Here is a 26,026-nt window from a genome sequence, read left to right on the forward strand (position 1 = left end):
TGCTCACTAGGTGAGTCATGTTCACAGATGTCAGTGCAATAAGTGCAGGGTAGTCATGTTCACACGTGTCAGTGCGCTCTGTGAAGGGAGTCATGTTAACATGCGTCAGTGCACTAAGTGAAGGGAATCATGTGAACATGTCAGTGCACTAAGTGAAGGAGAGTCATGTGAACATGCGTCAGTGTACTCTATGAAGGGAGGCATGTGAACATGTGCCTGCGCACTAGGTGAAGAGGGGGGTCATGTTCACAGATGTCAGTGAACTAGGTGAAGTATAGTCCTGTACACGCGTGTCAGTGCGCTCTGTGAATGGAGTCATGTTCACAAGTATCCGTGCACTAAGTGAAGGGACTCATGTTCACACGTGTCTGCTCACTAGGTGAAAGAGTGATGTGAACATGTGTCAGTATACTAAGTGGAGAGTCATTTTAATATGTTAGTGCACTAGAAGAGAGCCACGTTCACAAGTATCGGTGCACTAAGTGAAGGGGAGTCATTTTCACACGTGTCTGCTCACTAGAAGAAAGTCTTCTGAACATGTCAGTGCACTAGGGGAAGGTGACTCATGCTGTTCACAAGAAGGTGCGTGAAAAGTTCATTATCAAGGATCCTATGTTAGAAGAGGCCATACAGATAGCTAAGGGACTTGAGCATACAGATGTATGGATAAAAGAAATTAACAAATGTAGCAATTCGATGGTGTCAAAAGATCAATCTTCTAAAGGGTCTGCCATTCATGGATGTGTTGAGACTAAAACTGTGAAACCTGCTGTGAGATCGCAAAGTAAGCCTCTTAACAAACCCAGTGAGGTTACTCGCACTACCACTACTGTTCCGGTGCATGTGTAATTTGTGCTCCTGGTCACATTGCTTCTAGGCCTAAGTGTATGGCTAAGTATATAATTTGTAGAGCATGTGGCTAGAGGGGACATCTTGCAAAAGTGTGTAGGTGTAAAACTCAATTTGTGCAAGAAGTGAATGACACCTGTGAGGGCATTCATGAATTGATGCTGTCGGTGGATGGCTCTGGTGTTCCTAAAGATGTATGCTGCAACCAGTGTTTTGGATAGTAGTATTGCCAAAGAAAGTACAGACAAATTGGAAAAGCCTCACTGCACCATGAGTTTTGATATGAATAATGTTAGAATGCTAGTCGATTAGGGCAGTTTGTATATGTTGCTATCCAAAGAAATGTATTCCAAGGTGTGGGGTGATATGAGTAATATGGAGTCTTGGGACAAGTCGGACATTAAAACTGTAGTTACGGTGGGAAGACCATTGATATCTTGGACCTTAACCCTTTCACTGCGGCGGCTATTCTGCTGCAATGCTAAGGGGCGGCGCTCCCGCGCTCGTGACGGAACCGCTCTGTCACGCCCCTCGGATGAGCTGTGCTTGTGACGGAACTGTTCCGTCACAGCTCCGTCCGCTCAATAGAAAGCGCTGCGCAGGCGCGAAATCCGCAGCGAGCGGGCTGTGACGGAACCGTTCCATCACCAGCACAGCCCACCCGAGGGGCGTGACGGAACGGTTCCGTCGCAAGCGTGGGAGGGGTTAAATGGATGGTGATTTGTTTTGGTAAAAAAAAGTGTATGGTTGTTTATATTTGAGAAGACGAGGCTCTAATTTGCTGGGTTGGAGCTTTCAAAAAGACCTAGGTATTGTGCTCAATCCTAATGCTACTGAGCCAGTCATGTCTACTGTTGTGCACATAGTTGATGCTTATGAAACAACTGTGAAGAAGTTTCCCAAGGTTTTCTCTGATAATTTGGAGAAACTTAACTTCTCTCATAAAGTTATTCACAAGAAGAATGTGGTGCCCGTCATACACAAAGTGAGAAATGTGCCCCATCTAATGAGGTCCGCTCCAGGAGGAACTTACGAAATTATTAAAACAATATATATTTGAGCCTATCGAAGCCTCAGAATGGCTGGTGCCCTTTGTGGTTGCGCCCAAGGATAGGGGCAAAATTTGCTTGTGTATTGGCATGCATGATTTGAATAAAAATATATGGGTAGATAGGCAACCTCTGCCCAATATTTCTGAAATGCTGACAGCAATGGGCAGGGGAGTGATGTTAGTTTGATATGTCGGCGCATATCACCAGATTGATCTGAATGAGGAATCCAGGCACCTTACCTCGTTGAACTATTTGTTTGGAAGCAGTCCAAATATGTCCTGTTCGCATATAAGAATCTTCACATCTGGCGAGCATGGGCATACAGTAAATAAATTAAATGAGAACCAATCTATGAAGATGCCAAGGTTTACCCAAGGTGGCGCATTGGATTAACTTTACCAATTTCGTCTGAACCATTCCTTACAGACGCATATAAACTCTGACCACAAAGTTGTGAATGATCTCCCATGGGTCATTTTGTTAAATCATTCAACTATTACCAAAACATTACTTGTGGTGCAACTCCTGTATTTTGTTGAATGAATGTACTCTCTTGCAGTTGTTTGCCTCTTGTGTTTATTTTCAATCACCCTGAAACTGCTGGCGTGTGCAGAGCTCAAGTAGCAAAAATAAAATCCATTCAGGCTTTAATGTGTGAATGTGCTGAAGTTGCTGGAGCCATTGTGACTTGCAATTTGAGTTTGCATGGAGGTGAATGGAAGGAGACACTGGGGCCACCAGTACGTTTAAATTTAAATAAAATATTATTTCACTAGATTTGCAGATCCAGAGGTGGGGTTTTTGGACCCCAGTGAGGCTCTTCCAGTGTGGATTCAACGATTCTCATTGTGGATCTGTGGATTAAATTTATTTTTAATTAAGGGAATGGTTTGATTAAGCTTATTCCTGAAGCGAACAGCTATTGTGCTCCATGTGCAGTGGGTTTTGCAGAGGAGGGTTTAGTGCCGCTCAGGTAGTACACTACCACTTGTGCAAGCTTCATAGCTGCGTGGTATAAGGCGTAACAGCCAAGTTACCACCCACCGGCATACCACCACCTAGAATGGCTGCATTGACTCAAGGGAACAGGCTGTGCATGGCCCTGCGGCTGATATCCACTGTGTGTGGTTTAAAGTCATGAATAATGAATGTCTGACGCTGTCAGGTTCTGGCCCAGGCCCTGATAAAATGACAGGCCCTCCAGATCACCCAAACTGTGAATGGACAATGTTTTTTTAAAGGGGGTCGAACTGCCCCATAGTGGGACTCTGGGCCCTGTCAGAGTCCAGTAAAAATGTGCGACATTAGTCTCACCACCACTGCAGAGCATCGAAGGCCATCCACTGTGGATGCTAGACACCCATGAAGTATGGTTTGCAGGGACTGTCCACAAGTCACAACCACTGCTGCACACAGTAAGCCCACCTGTTGACGTTAGTACTCGGTGGCCTGGCCTTTGGGACCCTATAGTCTACCACTATTTTCTACCAAAGAAAGTACTTAATGCAGATTGGCGGTTAGCCTGAGTTTCAGAATGCTTCTGCATAGTATCTGGTACAGTTGGTATACAAAAAAGAATGCATTAAAAATGACAAGCAGTACAATACTGCTTCATGTCTACAAGCCATGTTCTGTAATGGTTAAGTTGTGTACAGACATTCTAGAGCCTGCAGGTGTGCCCTACAAGTCGCAGCTAAAATGTGTATGTGTATGCAGTAACGGTTTGAACTTAAAATAGTTTGAGGTGCAAAAAAACACTTCCACATTGAATATGATTAAAAAAAATGTGTCCACTACAACTGTAGACACTAATCCTATGCTTTACATGACATAACCTTTTTTCTACTTTTCTTTTGTAAAACTGTTCGGGTTCCGAGAGTAATGTAAACTGCACTATTTATTTTTTTGTTGAAACTTTGCGTTCCTCTGCACCAACAGTCCAGGTAGATCTAACTTTTTGACCACTTTAAGCCAACGCTGAGAACCTTTTTAAACATTAATTTCTCTAACCTCTGAACTGCATTCTGAGCTCTGGCTGGATGCCAAATTTGGTGGTGTTTCGTTCAGTTTTTTTTCTTTATCGGAGGGTACAATTTCTTATGGGAGTTAGCAGGGGATACCATTGTCTTGGGACTCCTTGGCCCTTGCTTGACTGATTAGTGGGGAACTTCACAGGGAAGAACAAAGGTAGATCATTTATTTAACAGAAGTTTTTGTGCAGTTTATCAAACGGCATCAGTTATTGGCAAAACAAAGTTCTTCCAATAGGAAATCTTACCCAACTATAACTACACAGGGGTTCTCCCATTATTGGAAAGATAGCTGCCACTTAAAGGGACTTATGATGTACTTTCCTCTATGTAATAGCTCCCTGTAACAACTAACTAATTCAACAGATATAACCAGGAGGGACTGAGGGAACCTAAGATGCACACAGCTCTGAAAATTATGCGCTAACTGAGCAAAGGCTGGAGCTAAGTACCCCAGATATAGTAAGCCTTGACGTAAGTGACTGGAATGACCTTACAACAGACATGGACCACAGACTTGGGAGACAACTTAACAGACTTTGAATAGCAAGAGTTACTCAAGTGATAACTAGGCATGCCGTGTTTAAATTGACCCATATATCACTTCACCCCCTACAAACTCCAATATTGTCCTTGAGCTGCCAGATCAGCGCACTTGATAGTGCGCTGGGGATGCTGCCCTTCTGTCCATGTTGTGGAACTGCAGTTGCAAAGCACAAAATACTAAGGAGAAATTCATACATATGATAGGCCACTTAACCAACACAGTAAATTGCTCAAGGTGTACTAGCATTCAACCTGCACCAAGGACAAAGTTTAGTGCAGATTTGTAGAGTTGCCTTGTTTTTGGCATTCTGTCCTAACATCATACAGAACTCTAGGGGAGAATAACACCAGAGTGACAGGGTGGCATACAAGACTTCAGAAATTGGCAGCTTCGAATGGCCGACCCGCAAGACCTGCAGGAGCACATAGAAAATAGCAGTACATATGCCTCAAAGTAGTTGGCGTACAAGACACCTGGCATGGTGGGTGGCACCTACAAAGTGGTTAAAGTAATTTATATTTTGACACCCCACCCAAGGATGATGCCTGCTACACTGGATTCAAAAACAGACCCTTGTTAGACTTGGGGGGGGGGGGGGGGGTGGTCCCTGGTTGGCACAGGTATGCATTTGCGACAAACGGGGACTCTCTCCTCTAGTCGGGGTAAGAGGACCACTCCTTTAGAAATAACCCTTGCTCACCCTCTAGGTAGTGTGGCGCGAGCAGACAAGGCTTATCTTCAGGGCGTTAGTTAAGCATTTATGATCAGACACAGTAAATATAATGACCCACCACAAACGGACACCAGTCGTAAGGTTTTATCAAAAATACGTAGACTTTATATAAAAATACTCAGTTGCAGATTTATCACAAGACCATATAAAATTTAGCGATTTAGGCCACCAGATTTAAATAGGCAAACGTTCTTAAGTGTTCTTTGTCAGCAAGGTACGCTGTGGTTCGATGCGCGCTCCGCTCTGGTGAAGCGACCCGTTAATGAATGATGGACGACAGGGAAAACAAACGTTGTGGACCCTGGATCCGATGTGAACTCTGGATCGAGTTAAAGTGAACCTTGTTGCGGGTGTCCGAGGCGTTTCAGGCGCGGCCTCAGGTGAGGGCGGACTCTGGACGAGGCCGGCGATTCTCCGGGGGTTTATCCGGCTCTGAACCCCCTCGAGGTGCGAGGCGGGTGAGGGGGACGGTGGAGGGTTGCGGCGAGCCGGGGTCTGGAGCAACTCACGGGACTAGGTGCCGTTCAGGCCTGCGGTACGTACTTCTTAGTACGCAGGGTCGTACCTTTGGCTCAGTGTGGGTCATCGCGTTCTCGGGCAGGCAGGTGCAGCACCGGGCCTCCGGTACTAATGTACGGAATGCCTTCTTGAGGTGCGGCACAGGCCTTGGTATGCAGGAGGAAAAAGTGACAGTCGGGTACGTTTCGACGTACGGACCATCCGAGGCTACCAGATGCACTCCGTGCAGATTCCGGCAGGAGAAGATGAGGCGCACAATGCGCTCCGTAGCAGGCGAGGTGTCAGGAGAGTGGGCGGCCCAGCACTGAAGCAGAGAGCGACAAGCTTGAGCGGGGCTCTCTGCGGCGGGGCAGCCAGGCTCCGAGCTTTCACGACCTTAGGATGGCGAAGGCACCAGAGTCACAACTCCGGCGAGGGAATAATAACTTAAGGGCCCAACAGCAGACTGGCACAGGCAGAATTGAACCCAATGGTCCTGGGGTTCAGGTCAGGGGGCTTGGAGATCGTTTCAGGCACAAGTCTTCAAAGTCCTCTCTGGTCTTTTCCCCCTGTCTCTGCAAGGCACCACTGCAGGTTTCCTTTCCTCAGCTTCTCTTGGTCCTTCTAGTCAGGCAGAGGTTTGTCGTGGCCAAAACTGGATCTGATTTGGTAGGAGAAGAGCTCCTCTTTTTATACACCGTTTCTTTTGTCTTTCCCGGCCAGGGGGGCCTTTGCATAGTCCATCGCAGCTCTTGAGTACTTTGTTTTGCGAAATTTGGGTTTTCCTTTCATTGAGCAGGGCAGGCCCGCAGATGCTCCACAGGAGGTGGAGCCAGCATTGTGAAGACAAGTACAGTCCAGGAGTACTCGGACTGTCTTCCCCTCTCTATTTACAAGGTGTAGGGCAGAGTAGTCAGCCGCTCCCCAGGGGGCGGAGCCGGCATTGAGGTGGCAGAGCACAGGCCCATTCAGAGTCAAGGGGCACTCCCCCACCCATCCTGGTGTAATCTTCCTATTCACCACCTGTCTTCTCCCAGCTCTGTCACTCACGCAAACCAGACTGCAAATACACATACGAGCAGAGGCGGCTTGTGATGATGGTTAGGCAAGCAAAGGCTAACCTTCTAAAAGAGTTTGCAAACACAGGATATTAAAATAACTTAACTTAAAGTGTTTTATTATTCTGATTTCAGGCATAGTAAACTTGGCTTCCTACCATGTTCCCTGAGTCTACGGGGATTATAGAGTGTAATAATCCAGCAGCCCATTCTGGCCTACGAGAACAGGTAGCCTTGCAATAGTGAAGAACGAGAATGGCTGTAATTCACTATTAGGACAGGACATGCCATGCACATCCAGGCTTGTCCTACCTTATGCTTACAATGCACCCTGCCCGTGGGCCTACCAAAGGGGTGACTGATATGAAGTAAAGGGAAGGGTCAGAGGCTGGTTAGTGTGTGCACTTACCCAGCCGGCATGCCAGTACATGACTGCACGCAGGTTCTGCAATGGCAGACCTTAGACACATTTTACAAGGAGGCTTCTGTGGGTGGCGCAACCCGCGCTGCAGGCTCACGAGCAGTATCTGTACTTACACACCCTGGCACTCCTGGTGCACTTTACTGGGGACTGACAGTAAATCCAATAAGTAAATCATGGAAATCAATTACACGTATACACTTTACATTGGGAGCACTTACACTGTGGCATGGATTGGCCATGGCGCAGTGCCCTGAGCGTCGAATACCAGCAAAACATCTGAGGCACATAAGCAAAAAGTGGGAGGGAGACTCACGCCAAGGTGCCAGGTCTAACAACACTTATTTGGTCTCAGGCCATTGGAGGGACCCCATGACCATAGTTGGCAACTACAAAGTACAAGGGGACTAGAAACAGAACCAGCATATGCTCTGTAAAGTCTCAGTTCAGTGAATACCTGCGCTATACATGTAGACATAAAATTGTCATAGTTGTATTGGAATGGCCATGCCAACGAGTCAGTGATGAAACACCATTACCTTTACCGACCTTGGAGCTTCACTTGATATTTCAATTCTTTATGAACTAAACCATAATCCATTAACTCATTGTCTTGACTTTTGTATCAGTTATTTGATAACTTTCACTAGATCTCACTCACGTATTAACTTATCCCCTGGACTGTCAAATGTAAAAGTTGTTCATAGGTTGCTTACAGGAAGATATGCTAGATTTGGTCCAGAAAAAGCTGCTGGCTTGAAAGAAAACACGGGCTCAGATTCCATTTTGACATTGTGTGATTATTGGGCAAAATGTGCTTCGAATTGTAAATATATAAATTAATGTGCTTTGAGTTACTTGCCTAGTTATAGACCAAGTACATGTTACTGCACCTCTTCCATTGATCCTTCTCAGCACACATCATGCCGATCTAGCTACTGCACCACGTACCCAAGAGGCTCCTGCTGCAATTAAAATGTTATGGGTAGAGCGTTTTTTTTTTTAGCCTCTTGCATCCCCCCACATATCACCTTGCTTTTCAGGGTTCTCCTAGGGAGAGTACTTGTAAATGGTCTTAAAAGAAATGTTTGCATGACTTCGTTTACTTCAGTGCAGAGTCATACCAGTTTTTATCCTGCAGGTAAAAACTGTTCAGTGGATAACGGAGGCTGTGCACAGAAATGTTTGAATGAGACTTGGGGTGTAAGATGTTCATGCGCTGCTGGTTGGAAGCTTCACGACGATGGTCTGAGCTGCGATGGTAAGCGACATTGATCTTTTTCTCACTAACTGGTTGTTTTGTTCTGTGCACTTATGCACTTGCTCTGACTGGTTTTGACTGGTTTTAAAAATCTTTGAAACCTGAGTGGGCCAGATGTGTGATGCAAAATGAGGTTCCCCTGCAGAATGTGATGGGGGCACCCGAGTCTGCCATGTCTCAGATTCATGAGTCCTCTAAGTGATTGGAGGCCCCCATGTTTTCAGTGGCCTATATTACGCCCCTGGAGTGGATAAGACTAGTGACTAACAAGTTAAACTGCCTTTTAACAAACCTATTGACTGCAAAAGCATGAGTGAAGCCCATCCATGGCCTAGCTGTGAGTCTGCTCTTGCTTGCACTTACTTTCCACATTTCTCCTCTGTGTTGAGCACTTCTCCCACTGCCCAGTCTGGTCAAGGTGTTCCTGGTGCTACTACAGTGGCTTCTGTTCATTCCTGATTGGTCAAGGAGGAGCCACGCTGCCAACCCCTCCACTTGACCACAGTCTCCTAAAGCATTGACTGGTGTAAGCAGGTGGCAGAGAGCCTGGATTTTGGGATTTCTTTACTTCTAGCTGCATGTTCATGGCTTAACGTTAAACAAACCATTGTACATATCTCCCTGTCTCGGTGCAAGACTGTTAGGGTATGTCCTGGTCTTTGCGCACTGAAAGTGTACGAGTGATCCTGCTGTTTTCTGTTCAATCTTCACCTGGTTGCTTTAGTCATATATTTTAACTAAATCTCAAGGTTTTCAATGTATTTGGTTAATAAGACTAAAGCAGCGAAACCAAGATAATCCTCGTGTAACTGATTAACCTAGATAGTTCTGGTTTCTTATACAGTAATCCAGTGCCTTTCAACCGGTCAGTGCAAAAAAGAATTCGCAGATGCCAGGGATGCAGTTGATCAAATCCCCAAATTTAGAATGTAGTTTATAAAAGTTAAATATTACAAGCTGAGATTTTACCTCCATGTAATGCCTCGACTTTAAATAGTGAACCCAGCCTGAATCATTACGAAATCAAAATCCATAAAGCCATTTAAACGTTCTCTACTTAAGTTAATCAGTCCAAACTGTGTATGACCATCCTTGAACTCATGCGGCACAGGCCTATTTTGGAGTAACTAATCTGTGTAAAATATGGAGCAAGTGATTTTTTTTTATTTATTTCGGGGAAACCGCCATAAAATATATAACTGATAACACCTACACCTTCCATAAATAGATGAAAAACCATGCAGATTTAAAATTAGAATTGCATTAATTAATAAATCCATACACTGCAAAAACCGTTAACAGGTAGTATTCCACAGAGAAATTTCATAAATGGTGATCTTGCCTCAGCTGGTTCAATCGGGTGTAAACTGCTCAAGCTCCCGTACGTTTGACGAACATCTTTCTTGGACCTATGAACACATCCTGTGCACACACAATTAAAACATATGTCCATTAGTAAATTTCCTGCGACAAAAAGGTATAGTTGACGTCTCGTTAATTCTTTTTTAATACTTGAACTACACAGCGCCAGCCGACACGTGTGGAAGCATCCTAAGGATGGTTTCTGTAACTGATATTCTGGCTAGAATAGTCAGTACTGTACATATTTTGTTTTATCTCCAGCCCTGAAGAGTGAGTGTAATATACTTTGACGAAACACGTGTCGGCTGGCGCTGTGTAGTTCAAGTATTAAAAAAGAATTAACAACAAGACGTCGACTATACTTTTTTGTCGGAGGAAATGTACTAGTGGACATATGTTTTAATTGGCTGTGTGTGCACAGGATGTGTTCATAATTGTAGATGTTGTGCGAACAATATCCTTAGAGGGGTTGGGAGGGTCACCCCTTTCCTGTAGCACCACAAACGGAAACTGTAGAAAAAGACAGGCATCAGATATATTTCAGAGCGCAGGTATTCCCCAATACAAAGAACCCTGCACGTTGTCATTACCATCTTTCTTGGACCTACAGCCAATATCCAAATTTAACTGAGGAAGTTAACTCCCTAGTAATGGACACTGGATTATTTTAGGCCTCATGGAGGTACAACTGGTAAAACAGACTTGATATATCTATACTTCTTTACTTCCCTTATTCATTTCACCTGGTTCTAAAAATGCTTCTTTATAGGGTCCCAAACATTTTTTTTTTTTTTAGACCAGTGTCATTCGATACAACTGTGGTATAAGATTAGCAGATTTAGCCAAACTATTAAACCCCAAATCCATCCGAATCGATGGTGCACTTTGAGATTAAGTGCTTGCAGAAGTCTATTTTCCGCATGGACAATAACATTTTAATTACAATTGCCCCAGAGTTCTGCACCCTATATAGCACCCAGCCCTATAGCACAATATATTCACAAAAACGCAGGATTTGTGTGATTTTAATACTGAAAAGGGTCTGTATTGAAGAGTCCTCGGACTTTTTGTGCTCTGAGATGTCCAGGCCAGTTAATCTGCCTGCCGTGCTCCCAGAAAATTCAACTCCTTTACCTTTTCCAGAAAGGTTTTGACTAACTTTGTTACACAAGAAGGTCCCAAGTGGATAGACCGCCATAAACGTTTTACCAGAATTAATTTCCAAACCACCCTGAGTGCAGAGGTTCAAAATTCATTCTCTCAAATTAGCTAATCGTAAAATACCTGCCCTTCTCTTAGCAGAGGACACCTTGCCTATCTCTGAAACCCTTATGGGCAGTTAAACCCTACTATAAAGATTTTTGATCACCTCATTTATATACCGTGAACCAACATTTGGAGCTGGCAAACCGCACGCAGATTGAAAATCTGATCTGTCTGACTCCTCTGCCCCCACCCAACACGAGCATGATTGTTGTTTTAAGGCATTTTATTGGTTCCACCAGTTTATCCAGTATTGGGGTATCTTTCATAGATTCACATGCCTGAATCATTCCCCGTCGTCGAGGCGGGAGTCCCACGGTAAATTATATATATATAGCAGTGCCTAAAAACCATTAGTAGTAGGCTAGAAAAGGATATAGGCCCAACTAGGCCCAAAACTTAGCAGCCTATCTACCTCATTATGTAAAAAGAACTGAAAATGTAGCCTCAGCCAATCAGCTAACCTCACCCTCTAGAACCTTCCCAGCCCAGGCAGTTCTCCTCAGATTTTCACCGCACTTCGTGTGTAAGGGAGTCTCCCTAGTGCCTACTCGGTTTTTTCTTCAATTTCTTTCAAAATGTCTGAAAAGAAGGCTTTATTCAAGGCCTGTGCTTCATGTTTCAAGAAGAGAGTTCACGTGGACGACGAGCACTCGGACTGTATTTATTGTTTGCATCCTTCACATGTTGTGAAGGATTGCAGGATATGTCGAACCTTCCCTCCTAAGACCAAAAGGGATAGAGAGGCGAGAGTTCTTTTGTGGCTGAAGTCGTCTGTCAAAGATGACGAGGACAGAGCCTCTACTTCAAGTAAGAGAGCCAGTTCCAAAGAGAGGTGTTCCCCTGAGAGATTGAAAAAAGCTAAGTTCTCTCATAAACCCTCTGGATCCACAAGGAGTGCTGCGTCAACAGAGTCTTCAACTGTGAGTACAGTCCGCACTAAAGCTGTCACCTTAGTGTCTTCTCTCACTGTTACCACCTATTCTACGTCTTCTACTTCTTCAAGTACTGTTACCACCTCAGCAATTACTTCTCCTGTGATGTCCGTCATGGCTTCTTCTTCTGAGACAAGATCGTCAAAGAAAAGCGCGTCGTCGACGAGTCTGCCGTCGACGACCAAATCACCATCTTCGAAGCGTTCATCATCGCTTCCGTCGACGCTCTCGTCGACGACTCTCCCGTCGACGAAGACTTCCACTATCCCGTCGACGAAGACCCCGTCGACGAAGATCCCGTCGACGAAGATCCTGTCGACGAAGATCCCGTCGACGAAGATCCCGTCGACGGAGGGCCCGTCGACGAAGGACCCGTCGACGAAGGGCCCGTCGACGACAGGCTCGTCGACGAAGACTCCGTCGACGACAGGCCCGTCGACGACAAACACGTCCACGAAGATTTCAGCTCCGTCGACGACTAGTTCGACGACGAGGAGTCCGCCGACGGATCCGTCTACTAGGACGCCTTCCAAGAAGTCTTCATCCATGGTTCCAATGCCTATGACGATACCGTCGACGACACTATCGGCAACTAACACTTCTGTCTCACTTTTGCCATCGGCAGCAGCGCTGGCATCTTTGAATGTGCCATCCACGCATTTATTGCCTACATCTCCGGTTAGGGTGCAGTATACCCATTTTCAGATGAAGTCATTTCAGAGACAGAGTTACTCTCATTTGTCTCCCCTCTTGCCCTCGCATATCTTGGAAAACTACGTGGAGGCAGATTCGGATAATGAAGAGGATGATGATGATGATGATGATCCTTTTGGAGTGGCCCATCACCCTTCCCAGTTGCACATAAAATATCAAGAGGATGAGGATGATGATGAGGTTCATTACTATCAGGAAAATTTAGCTACTCCTTATCATCAGGAGCAACAACACACAGAAGACACGACTCATCTTCCGTCTGTTCTGGTGAAGGATTTACAGGCCATGCTGGCCGATTATCGTCAGAGGTTTCCACCAACTCTGCCTACTCCTAATCCTGTGCCAGAGGACATGCCAGTAACTCCACCGCCACATCCTTCACACTCTCCAAGGCAGGATGTTGACCCCGAAACTGGAGGTCAGGATGTTGACATCTCCTCTCCAGATGAGGATGAAAGAGAGGATGGGGAACTTCCGGATTCCACGCCTACGGAACCATGGAATGATTACATCATTCCTATGCCCTCTCCTAATCTGCCACAACCTTCAGATTCTCCGCCAGAAGACATAGGAGGTTTTCACAACATCATGCACCGGGCGGCTGCTCGATTCGCAATCACAGTTTCGGTTGAACAAATCGACTGCTTTCTTCATGATTTTAAGGAAGGGTATAGAAGGGTGTCCAGATCTATCCCTATCATCGACTATATCTGGAAAGAAGGGATTGATATTATGAAGACACCAGCTTCCATTCCGGCGGTTCTTCCAAGAGTCGACAAGAAGTACCGAGCACCACCGGATACTCCTTCATGTTTGATTGGTCATCCGCGTCCTGACTCAGTGATTACACAAGCGGCTCAACAGCGATCCAAGAATCCGGTTGCACCACTTTCTACGCCTCCAGACAAAGAGGGCAGGAGATTGGATGCAATTGGGAAGAAATTCTCAGCTAGTGCCGCTGCTACTGTCAAGATTGCTAACTCTTTGGCAATTTTAGCACGGTACGACAGACAAATGTGGTCAGATCTGTCAGAGTTCATCAATTTGGTTCCCGATGACCGTGTTGAAGAGGTCAGGAAGGTTGTCTTGGAAGGCGAGCGGGCAGCTTCTGAGATTATCGATTGCGCCCTCGATGTATCTAATACAGCCTTTAGACAATTGGCCGGAGCGGCAGTTCTCAGACGGCAAGGATGGCTCAAGGCGACTTCCTTCAGACCTGAGGTCCAGACCAAAATCCTTGATATGGCCTATAATGGCGAGTTATTGTTTGGCAAGCACATAGATGACGCATTGCTTGCGATAAAAACGGATACTGATACGGCCAAATCGCTTGGTGCACTACAGTATAAGCGAGGTTTTTTCAGAGGAGCAAGAGGCCGTGGTTTTTCATCAAGAGGACATTATCAAAATCAACAAAACCGCCAGTATCAACCTCAAAATAAGCCGTACTACCAGCAGTCCTATCGGCAGTCATCGTCAGCGGGTTTCTCTCGTCAAGGAGGGAAACGACGTTCTAACTACCAGGGACGTGATTCAAATAAACGCCAGTGAGTTTTGCCGGACACCATCCTCCCTTCCTTCCCTCCCCGTGGGCGCCAAGATCTCCGCCTTTTATCAACAGTGGCGGAAGATAACTTCAGATCAGTGGGTTCTGGACATAGTCAAACACGGACACACTCTGGAGTTCTTGCAGAAACCCCCAACATTACCGCCCAGGGGTCCCTCCCCTCCTCGTCTTCATTTGTTATACATAGAAGCCATGAAAATGCTGCACAAAAATGCGATAGAGAAAGTCCCAACATCCCAGAAAAATCAGGGGTTTTATTCTCGCTTCTTCCTTGTGGAAAAGGTTTCAGGAGAGTGGCGTCCAATTTTGGATCTACGAAACTTAAACAAATATCTGAAAAAGCAGAGTTTCCGCATGGTGACACTCACGGATGTCCTCAATTGCCTCATGGAGGGAGATTTCATGGCTTCCCTGGATATGGAAGACGCCTACTTTCACATTCCAATTCATCCAAAGCACCGCAAGTATCTGAGATTCACAGTGGCTGGTGTCCATTTTCAATTCAAGGTGCTCCCTTTCGGCCTGAAGTCTGCACCAAGAATTTTTACCAAGACTCTAGTCCCAGTTGCAGCTGCGTTGAGGTCACAGGGAATCCAAGTGTTCCCGTACCTCGACGATTGGTTAATAAAGAGCCCGACAAGGACTTCAACAAGACAATCGGTCAAGAGTGCTCTGTCAATGTTCTCGAATCTGGGTTTAACCCTCAACGTCAAAAAATCTCAACTTCAACCCAAACAAATTCTGACGTTCCTGGGAGCAATACTAGACACTTCTCAGTGCAAGGCCTTCTTAACCCAAATTCGTCGAGACAAAATCACAAAGCTGGCAAGTCAAATACGGTCAAAAAAGTCTCTTTCGGTCCGACAGTTTGTTTCCCTGCTAGGGATGTGTTCCTCCGCACTCCATCTAGTTCCACTGGCTCGACTCCGAATGAGGCCTCTCCAGGAGGAATTGCATCGACAGTGGCGGCAGGTAGATGGATCTTTCGAGGACCGTATCAAGGTCACGCCCAAGATGAAACAAGCTCTTCTATGGTGGGCGACAAAGAACAATTTGTCTCCGGGTCTCACTTTTCTTCAGACCCTACCGGAATTTACTCTAACGACAGATGCCTCCATGGAAGGTTGGGGAGGTCATCTCCAGGACCTTCAAGTGCAGGGACGGTGGTCCCATCAGTACAAGCACAAACACATCAACTGCCTCGAGTTGAGGGCAATTTTCCTGTCCTTGCGAGCCTTTCTGCCAAGAATTGCAGGCTCTGCAGTACTGGTGCGCACGGACAACACCACCAGCATGTTTTACGTAAACAAGCAAGGGGGCACAAAATCTCTGGCCCTGTCTCTTCAAGCGCAGGAAATGTGGGAATGGTTACTCCACCACAAGATTTCCCTCAGAGCGGAACATGTTCAGGGAATTCAGAATTCTCTGGCCGACGATCTCAGCAGATCGTTCACAGGATGTCACGAGTGGGAACTCGAACAACGCCAAGTGGAAACAATTTTCCAGCTCTGGGGCACACCAACGTTGGACCTGTTTGCCACGCAACAGAACAGCAAATGCATTTACTTTGCCAGCAGGTTCCACCAGCAAGGATCGAGGGGAAATGCCCTGTTGATGAGGTGGACCGGAATCTTTGCATATGCCTTCCCACCGATTCCTCTCATCCCAAAAGTTCTACAGAAAATGAAGAGAGAGCGTTGCTCTCTAATCCTAATTGCTCCTCGCTGGCCGAGGCAGTATTGGTTCCAGGAGCTTCTGATGCTCTCCCATCAACCTCCACTGCGCCTCAAACCGACGTTTGCAATGCTAACAAGAGAGGAAGGACAAATACTTCATCCAGACCCTCAGTCGCTACACTTGCACGCCTGGCTCCTGATTTCTTAGAGTTTAAGGACCTGGAGATTTCTCCAGACTGTAGAGCTGTTCTATCTCAGGCTCGTGCACAGTCTACCATCAGAACCTATCGCTTCAAATGGAAGAGATTCTGTTTATGGTGCGGAGAGCATGACGTCCATCCACTACAGGCTCCTCCAGAGAAAATTCTGCCTTATCTGCTGTCTCTAGCCAGATCAGGTCTCGCTTTTTCTTCTATCAAAGTTCACCTTGCTGCCATATCCAGATTCAGGAAGAGTTACAACAAACCATCCTTGTGCTCTTCTTCCTTGATTAAACAGTTCCTTAAAGGATTGTTTCGAGTTTTCCCTCCAGTGCGGCCTCCTCCTCCTGAGTGGGATCTCAATATTGTGTTATCTCAATTGCTGAAAAGACCTTTTGAACCAATTCATAAATCGGAACTTAAATTCTTGACTTGGAAAGTGGCTATTCTGTTAGCTCTCACTTCAACCCGGAGAGTAAGTGAGATACAGGCGTTCACTATATCAGAACCTTTCCTACATTTTTCAAAAGATTATGTGACACTTAGAACTCATCCTAAATTTATTCCCAAAGTTCCGACTCAGTTTCACATCAACCAACCGGTGAAACTAAAAACTTTCTTTCCAGACCCCAAGACTCCAGCTGAAAGGATGCTGCATTCCTTGGATGTCCAAAGATGCCTCAAATTCTATTTGCAAAAGACAAAAGATTTACGCAAATCTACCCAACTGTTTGTGGCTTATGGACAGGCTACACGTGCTCAGGCAGTGACGAAGGCAACTATAGCCAGATGGCTTTCCTCTGTCATCGTCTTCTGTCATGAGAAAGCGAACAAGCCCCTGACAAGAACGGTTAAGGCGCATTCCACCAGGATGATGTCAGCGTCTACAGCCCTATTTGCAGGGGTATCCCTGGAAAACATCTGCCGTGCTGCTACATGGAAAAGTGTGCATACTTTTACGAAGCACTATTGCCTGCAGCCGGTACTACATGGAGATACGTCAGTGGGAGAAGCAGTGTTGCAGCATCTTCTTCACTGAGGTCAGACTGTTATGGTTTTATTTTTCTCTATTGCTAAATGTTTAATAATATACTGTTTTAACGTTCTATATATAGATACATATTGTATGAAGGTATTGTCATGATTTTGCATATGTATTGAGATATGTTATTGCTCTAGTACCTTCCAGGTTGTGTGGGGATATATGGTTTGGATTGTCTCCCACCTTCCTCTACCGACAGTTATGGTTGTTACTGCTTGCTATTCTGATTCAGGCATGTGAATCTATGAAAGATACCCCAATACTGGATAAGAAAACAAGTTACTTACCTGTAACTACAGTTATCCAGTATTGGTATCTTTCATAGATTCACATGCACCCACCCTCCTCCCCGACTGGGCAGTTCTTATATAGGATACTACTTCTCACTTGTGCTGGGAAAATCTGAGGAGAACTGCCTGGGCTGGGAAGGTTCTAGAGGGTGAGGTTAGCTGATTGGCTGAGGCTACATTTTCAGTTCTTTTTACATAATGAGGTAGATAGGCTGCTAAGTTTTGGGCCTAGTTGGGCCTATATCCTTTTCTAGCCTACTACTAATGGTTTTTAGGCACTGCTATATATATATAATTTACCGTGGGACTCCCGCCTCGACGACGGGGAATGATTCAGGCATGTGAATCTATGAAAGATACCAATACTGGATAACTGTAGTTACAGGTAAGTAACTTGTTTTCTTCTCTGGCATTCCCATGTTTAGTGGCATAACATTAGCCCCTGTGGTGCGTTGGGGCCCCCGAGCTCTCCGTTGGGGTGGTAGGGGGGATAGTGTGAGTGGGTCCCTCCGGCACTATGCATGAGCAGCGAACCCTGGCCTGAGAATTGAGAGCTCCTGACAGTGAGAAGTGTGGGGAGCCCACTCCATGTACTTTGTAGGGGGACCCTCAAGTTTCGTTATGCCTCTGCCCATAACACCACCCAAAAGCTTGAATTGGGGGGGGTCATAACTCATTCAGCCCTTAAATCTACAAAAACCACGTATAAATGATTTTAAAAAAAAATAGCTCATGATCTGTCTTGTACCTGGTGTATGGTACTAGTTTGTGACCTAAACCCCGCCTGCAGATGGGACCAAACTTAGGACTCAATACACTCGCGTGCCTTGGCTATTAAACTACAATTTTTTTTATGCATTATCAGTTGAGCTGATCAACTTATACTTGACCAATCGACTTTCCCTAGAATTCTAGCCAGACTAGGTGCTTTGCCAGCTTTTGCAGCTTAAATAGCTAACATGGTTTCATCCAGCGTTAAGGAAATTGGAGTCCCAGGTTCAACAGAATCAGGTTTTACAACCAAAGTCCTCTACCTCGTCCCACGGATCCGGCGGATGCTGCTGGGGCCCATCTGTCCTTTGGAGCCTCCCGACAAGCTCCTACCCTGGCCCGCATCATTGAGCCTGGATGTTAAGGAGGATCTGAGGGGCATGCCGCGGGGCCTCTGCATTGGGCTTGGGGAGTGACTGGGCCAGCCACTACCCCGAGGACCCTGTTCTCACTGAGATGTCTCTTGCAAATAAGAGGCGCAGGGAGTGAGTGGAGTCACTGCGCCTCGCTGCCAGACCTGCTACACCTTAAGTACTCAGACCCAGGCCCTGCGAGGCAGTGATTAGCGACGACCGCCGGAGCTATCGGGTGGAAGGGATCTGCCCCTGCTGTGCTGGGAGGCCTTTGGAGGTAGGGGGACACAAACGGCTACATTGCACCCGACTGACCGCGCTTCCTGAGGTGGACCTCATCGGAGTCCTCCCAGAGTCTTCCTGTTGGGACTCTGTGGCACCTTGACCCCCCTGGGGTATCAAGAGACTGGCAAGTACTGCTGCCTCTCTGCGAGAGGACTAATCCTGCCCGGGGCCCCGCTGCACTCTTTGGCTGGACTGCCTGGTGGGGTTGTTTTCCCCCTGGACTACCCTCGGACAGCCTCCCTGCTGGGAGAGGACCATGGAGTTGACGCTGGGGTCAGAGTGCACTGTGGCCCCCTGGTTGAGGGGTCCGCGGCATGCTGGTCGCCGCATCGAGGTGAGAGACCTTGGGATCCACGTGGGACCGCTTGATCCACCTGGTCCTGGGTCGCTACGTATCTGGGGCCCCCTGGAGGAGTTGGGTGTAGTTCTGTGGCCCCTGGCCCCTGACCTGGCCCCTGCATCCTTGGTGCCGTCCGTGAATGGGACATATGTCAGGTGCCTTATAACCAGAGATTGGCGCTTGCGCCCTTTTAGGGCCCCCCTGCGTGATTTGGTACGGACTTCATCATGGGTAAGGACAGACTTCCTCGCGCCGGATTCCAACACCATCACACAGTACACAACACAGCGCCTCTCCATCCAGCGGATGACTCGCCAGACGGGCCAGGATGGTGAGGGCGACATCTCTGAGCCGTCCAGAGCTGCGCTCATGGAGGCGATACAGGGGTCCCGCACTGCTCTGGAAGAACAAATAGAGACTGTCTCCATTGATTTTTACTTACTGCGGGCAGACTTGCGGAAGGTGGCAGACAAGGTCTCCACGGCAGAAGGGGACATTGTTCATCTCAAGGGAGAAGTGGCTTCCCTGAAGCAGCAAGTGTCGCAGCTGACCCATACTACTTGTGCAATGGAATGCCGAGCAGAAGAGGCAGAAGGGAGGGCCCGTTGGAGCAACATCAGGGTCCTGGGTATCCCGGAGCGCTCGGAGCAGGGCAATACGGAGCAGTTCCTGGAGAGTTTGATATGGACTACGCTATGCCCCGCGGGCCTATCGGAGGTCTTCGTGGTGGAGAGGGCCCGTAGGACGCTGGTCCCTCCGCTGCCGCCCGGGGCCCCCCTAGGGCCCTCATAGGAAAATCCTAAATTATAGGGACAGAGACTGTATTTTGAAAGCAGCGAGGGAAGCGACGGACCTCACCTTTTTAGAATGCTACGGTCTCCATCTATCCGGACTATACCCACCAGGTGCAGGAGCAGAGGAAATCCTTTCTTGCCGTCAAGCAGAAGCTACGTGAACTTCACCTATAGTAAATGGTACTGCATCCAGCGAAACTTAAGGTGATATCCCAGGGTAAGGCCCATTTTTTCGTCGCACCTGAGGTATGGGAATGCCTCGAAATTAGGGGGGGGGAGCCCTCCCCCGGCACGAGCGGCAAGGATCCCGGAGTGCTTGCGGGTCCAGACCTCCGGGGAACCGTGGGAGAAGGTGCAAGGACAGAGTTTATAGTGATGACCAGGCGGATAGCAGTGGGAGACGATGGGGCCCTGTGCATGGAATCTCCGGACTCTTACGTTTCTCCCCTACCAACTTGGTCAGGGATTTCCTGAGGGAGATTGGTACTATGACTCTCTCGCCATCCTCGCAAGTGATCCCGGAAACTGTTCTGGACCCACTTACGCCCACTACAGCTCCGCCCTGAAAGCTATATCCTTTTTATTGATTCTCTTAACGTTGTTGTGGCAAGCAGGGGCCGGTCTTTAGAGGCTTAGGGATCATTGACTTACAGCGACTTGGGAGAAATGTTTCTTAAGGAACTGTTGATGCCATATGTCTGTTTGGGATGCTGCTGCACAATCTGACACCATTGTATCACATGTATAAAATTGGGCAGACTGGGTCATTGCTCTATACTGGGTGGCAGCTGGCCGAAGTCTGGAGTTGGTTTTAAGGGGGGGGGGGGGGGGTTGTTTTTGATAGGTTTTTTTCGGGGGGGGTTGTGGAGTATTTTTTAGCCACGGTTGGGCTAATTGGACAGCTGTGCACGTCCTGGCACCAGCATGGGAAGGGCATTCCTGCATATTTTGTGGTCAGTATACAGCTCAGGGGGGGGGAGGTTCTTAGGGGGTTGTTGGGTTTGTTCTTCTTTTTCAGGCATTGTATGTATGGCATCTGGGGCCCCAAATCTATGCATCTCCATGGGACATGGAACACGCGAGGACTGGTTACTTCATCAACCATGGGGTTTACATTTTTAAGCTGGAATGTGAGGGGGCTGGGTACTTGCACCAAGAGATGTAGAGTCCTGTCCTTCCTCCGTAGGCACCAGGTCTCGATAGCATGCCTCCAAGAAACTCATCTTACTGAGGAAAAAACTCAGAGGTTGACTAAAATGGTGGGGACAGGTTTTCCACTCTTCATTCTCTTCCTACGCCAGGGGTGTCCTTGTGTGGGTGGCCCCTGGGATTACATTGGCCATTTAATATGTAGAAGCTGACATTAATGGGCGATACCTGCTCCTTAGAGCTAAGCTAGATGGCCGAGATATTGCAATAATGAACTCCTATGCCCTAAACACATATGACCCAGACTTCTTTCAGTCCCTACAGGAGGTTTTGTTATCGGAGCTTGAGGTTCCATTGTTTTGGATGGGGGATTTTACCTGTGTCCTTGACGGGTTCCCGCCCCGGAACAAAACCTAGGATGACCACAACTCCAAGAGGTCATGGGGAATATAGGGACTCATGATGTATGGCGTCAGGGACACCCAGCCCAGAAAGTGTATACTTGTTTCTCATCCACCCATAATACATAGTCGTTTGGACAGGATTTTACTTGCTAACTCTTATGCGGCTATGTCCTGTAAGGTGACCATCAAGCACGGTTTGTGTCTGACCACTCCCCCATGGCGTGTGTAGTTGAATGGGGGCCCCCGATAACTCGCCCACGGACTTGAAGGTTGCCAGCAGAGGTTCTAGGGAAACAGCACATAGAAAATGCCATAACTGATTATGTTGTCTTAAATTGGGGAGCCTGCATAGGCCTTACATGCGAGGTCCAGAAACCACTCCGGCAGGAGTTGCAGGAGAAGGAGCGCCGCCTCTGAGCTACAGACTTGTGATGCCCATGATGCGGCGGGGAGGGATGGGAGCATGACATCTAGGAACGTATCCATGACATTTGGGATAGTAATGACAAATACACCCTTACACAGTACAGACAACGTCTTCATAGTGGAGTTAAATAAAGCAGGCTATAGGTTTGGATACTCCAGAGGGAACGTGCCCTTCTCTCGATCGTGGCTTTAATGGAGCCAGCAGAAGGGTTGGTCCACTCAGAGGTGGGACTTCTCCGGGTCCTACAATTCCATCTACAGACAGTCTATACCACGGACCCTGCGATCTCAGAGGCATCCTATATACCTTACCTCCAAGACCTGCCACTACGCGATCCCTAAGTCAGCACAGAAGGAGCTTGACGAACCCCTAACGCTGGGTGAGAGTCTGCCCTGCAATGCTAGCCACGCGCCAAAACTCCAGGGAGCAACAGTTCCCCCCCAGAGTTTAATCAAGCATTCATGGGCACGCTTTCCCGCCTCTGTTGCAGGTCTACCTAGAAGCGTAAGAACGCGGACTTCTCCCAGAGTATGGAACAGGGGGGAAATATGCATGATCTTAAAGCCTTGAGGAGATGCTCATGAGCCCTTATCATATCGTCCGATTACAATGGTAAACACGGATGTTAAGGTCTTATGCAAGCTTTTGGCTACCCGATTAGCACCCTATATGACCCACTTGGTCCATTAGCACCAGTGTGGGTTCACACCGGGACTTAACACTGTGATAAATCTGCGCCGGCTTAATCATATCGTGCATGAGGTGCGTGGTCGAGAAGAACATATGGTATTGGTCTCCATCCACCTTGCCAAGGCGTTCAACACTGTGGATTGGGATACCTTCAAGAGGTCCTACGTGCTGTGGGGTTAGGCCATAAATTTTGTCGCTGGATTAGCGCCCTATATACAGCGTCCCGTGCAATGGTTAAACTTGGGAGAGCAAGATCGGAGGTCTGGCAATTAGGAAGGGGCACCCGTCAGGGGTATCCCCTCTTGCCCTTAATATTTACCCAGGCCATAGAGCCCTTGGCGGTCCGGATCAGAACTGATATGGAACAATGGGCAATCACATTGGGTGGCACAAGTTATGTCATTTCCCTATATGCTGATAATGCCCTGTTTTACTTGACTTCTCCCCGGGACGCACTACTGGTCCTGCTGCACTACTTGGACAGATTTGGTGAGGTCTCTGGCTTGCGACTCAGCCACTGTAAGTCCCTGATCTTCCTGTTGTCAGGATTTGCTTTGGTGCCCCTGGGGGTGCTTCCAGACCTGGGACTGCGCTTGGAACAATTAGAATTTCGCTCTCTTGGGATACAGGTGGCCCGAGGGACACACAGGCATTGGCCTGGAATGTGGACCGCATAATCTCGTATCCTCAACAATCTGAGACATTCTGGAATACTCTTCCACTGTCATGGATGGGTAGGCTGGCCATCTCCAAGATGGTGATGCGTCCAAGGACGCTATATATACTACAGAATTCCCTATGTCAGCTACCGCTAGTGTCTTCAAAAGCCTCAACATGTTGCTCACGTCCCTACTTTGGGCGGGCCAGCACAGTAGAGTAGCTCCGCACTGTTATACGAAGCTATGAGGGTGGTTTGGAGGCCCCACGCTTCGACTTTTATCATTTCGTGGCCCAATTGGAGCATGCGGCACGCTGGATGTCAGATGCGGATAATTGAGAGAAACGCCTTCTCTCTGGCAGGATGAATGCTCTGGCACTGCAGGAGGCTCTGATGCAGGTCAGGGGGTCTGACGCGTCTTTCCTACATAGTGCGACACGCAGCCGGTATATGGGAGCGTTTGGTTGAAAAAATCCTACAGAAAAGCACCCTTTCACAGGGAGCTTTCGATTTGGATACTCGCCCCCTTCATAGACATGGGGTGATACATGTCTTTTCAACCTTGGAGGGAGGGTGGAGGCGAGGTTCTTGCCGACCTTTTCCCTAACGAGACCTTCCTCACCTACGAACAAGCAGTAGGGAATTTTAGCCTCCAGCAGGGTCAATTCCTACACTTCCGTGGAATTCAGGACTTCGTGAAAACCACTTGGCCACAGTTCCTGGATATTCCACCCCTCACGCATACCCTGGATATCATGCTCATGTGCAGTACAGGTCGCAAACTGATCTCCCTCCCCTACAAGGCCATGAAACAAGACTCTGCCCCTCCAGTGCCGCCACCTTGGGCTGCGTGCAAGAAGGATCTCTTCAGCTGGAAGAGAAACAATGGGCATGTGTAGGTGCCCTTACGCCTAGGGTCTCCTGCAATGCCCAGTTTAAATTAACGTATTTTTACTTCCTGCACCGTACCTACCTAACCCAGGTATCCCTGAACCGCATTTCACCTTACAGGGAGATAAATGCCCTAGGTACGACACAGAAAGCTGGCTTTTTACATTTAGCCTTGGATTGTTTACTGGTCAAGCATTTTTGGGGGGAGGTGGTGGACAGGATTATTGCAGCCACAGGCATTTAAATGCAGCCTGAACTTCTCAATTGTTTACTTGCATTTGTCCGGAAGCCAAAGAATAGGAAACTCCCATAGAAGCTCCTACAACTAATGCTAGGCGAAGGGTAGCCATACTTTAGAAACAAAAGGATCCACCTCAAAGAGGTTGGAAGGGAAGTATGTCCAGAGGCTTGGTAGGGCATACACTGTGTTTGTTGAAATAATACTCACACACCAAAAGGGCCCTTTGTGTCATGCTTTATCATAGGGGTCTTCCCGCCGTGCTGCAGGACGGGGCGTGCTACCACTAGTGACTACACTGGAGCACTGTTATTGTAGTGCTATGTGTGGTGTATATGTAGTGAGAGAAAGGGTCAGAGGTGGATGAGTAGTGTGGCTTAAGCACTTGGCCTCATGGACTAAAACTTTATTCGGTCATAGGCTGGTACTGTTTAAAAAAAGGTGGTTCGGAGATATCACGCTTTTAATGTGCTGATTCTCTAAGGTATGTCAACATGTTTCGAAGCATCAAGGCTTCATCAGGACTGTAGATTATCCCTTTGGTGCTCACTATGTTGCTAACAATTCGTGAAAAAATAGATGTGTATATACAGAAAGTGATGTTAAAATACAGTGCCCAGTTGGTATTATCATGTAAGCTCTGTCAGTATTTCTGAAAATAAGCCTGAAAAAGAGAGCACAGTTACTTCATGTGCGCTTCCCAATGCGCAAAAACAGATCACCTAGATGGAGAGAGAAAAGGTGATGCATTGTGAAATTAGCGTTCTCATTTTTAAATGTTATAATTAACCACAAGTACTGTGACCTGTTCCGGAAAAAAGGGGGGGGGGGTTGGAGGGAAGACAAAACACACAAACATTAAAAGGAGAACATTCTATCGTGAATATCCAAAGGTGTTTTGATTGGAAAGAAAGTACATACCTGAAACAGTAGGAGTCGTTGCTCCATGAGCCTTCTTTTCGGGTGGGGAGGTAATTGACACTGTATTTTCTTTGCAGGAAAGAAAAGCAATAAATGACCTTCCTGCAATGGGTTCACAAATAAAATAAAGTAACGTCATGGGAGAACACAAGGTTCTCTTGGTGTCTTTGCTGCCAGCGTGAAAGAAGGTAGTCATTAGCCTCCCATGCGGCTATACTGTACTTACTCAGCGTCATTAAGTCCTTGCCTCCTCTCTCGCCATCCTGCGGCTCCGTGATTTGACAGAGGGCGGCGGGGGAAGTCTTTGTGGTCGTTAATTGGTCTAAATGGATTTAACTGGTCGTGTGGCTGGAAGAATGTTTTTCAATAGTCTTAATAAAACGCTAGAGAGCTGCCCAATATGCAGAAAAGTTGAGGTTTTGCGACGATAGCGGAAGTGACGCATTGGGCTTACTTCGTGAAGCGGCAAAAAGAAACTAAACTGCTTCCGCTCGTTTTTTCAGTTGAGAAAGGAAGTGATGCATTAGGCTCGCTTCCATGGTGTGGCAAAGGTAAATAACGGTAGATTAATGTCTTAACACGGAGGATGGTAGTTCCGCTTGAAGCC

The 26,026-nt window shown here is 47.2% G+C and overlaps 1 protein-coding gene across 1 annotated transcript in view; it reads left to right on the forward strand.

Moving 5' to 3' along the window:
• The window catches only part of LOC147661164 (prolow-density lipoprotein receptor-related protein 1-like), an 887,002-nt gene that overhangs the window by 376,828 nt on the left and 484,148 nt on the right, over window positions 1–26,026 (forward strand). The window contains exon 6 of the mRNA XM_086951270.1: window positions 8,330–8,449. Coding sequence (XP_086807396.1) covers window positions 8,330–8,449 — 120 coding nt within the window. The remainder of the gene's footprint in view (window positions 1–8,329; window positions 8,450–26,026) is intronic.

This window comes from Lissotriton vulgaris, unplaced genomic scaffold, assembly GCF_964263255.1.
Source record: "Lissotriton vulgaris unplaced genomic scaffold, aLisVul1.2 SCAFFOLD_746, whole genome shotgun sequence".
Classification (NCBI taxonomy): Eukaryota; Metazoa; Chordata; class Amphibia; order Caudata; family Salamandridae; genus Lissotriton; species Lissotriton vulgaris.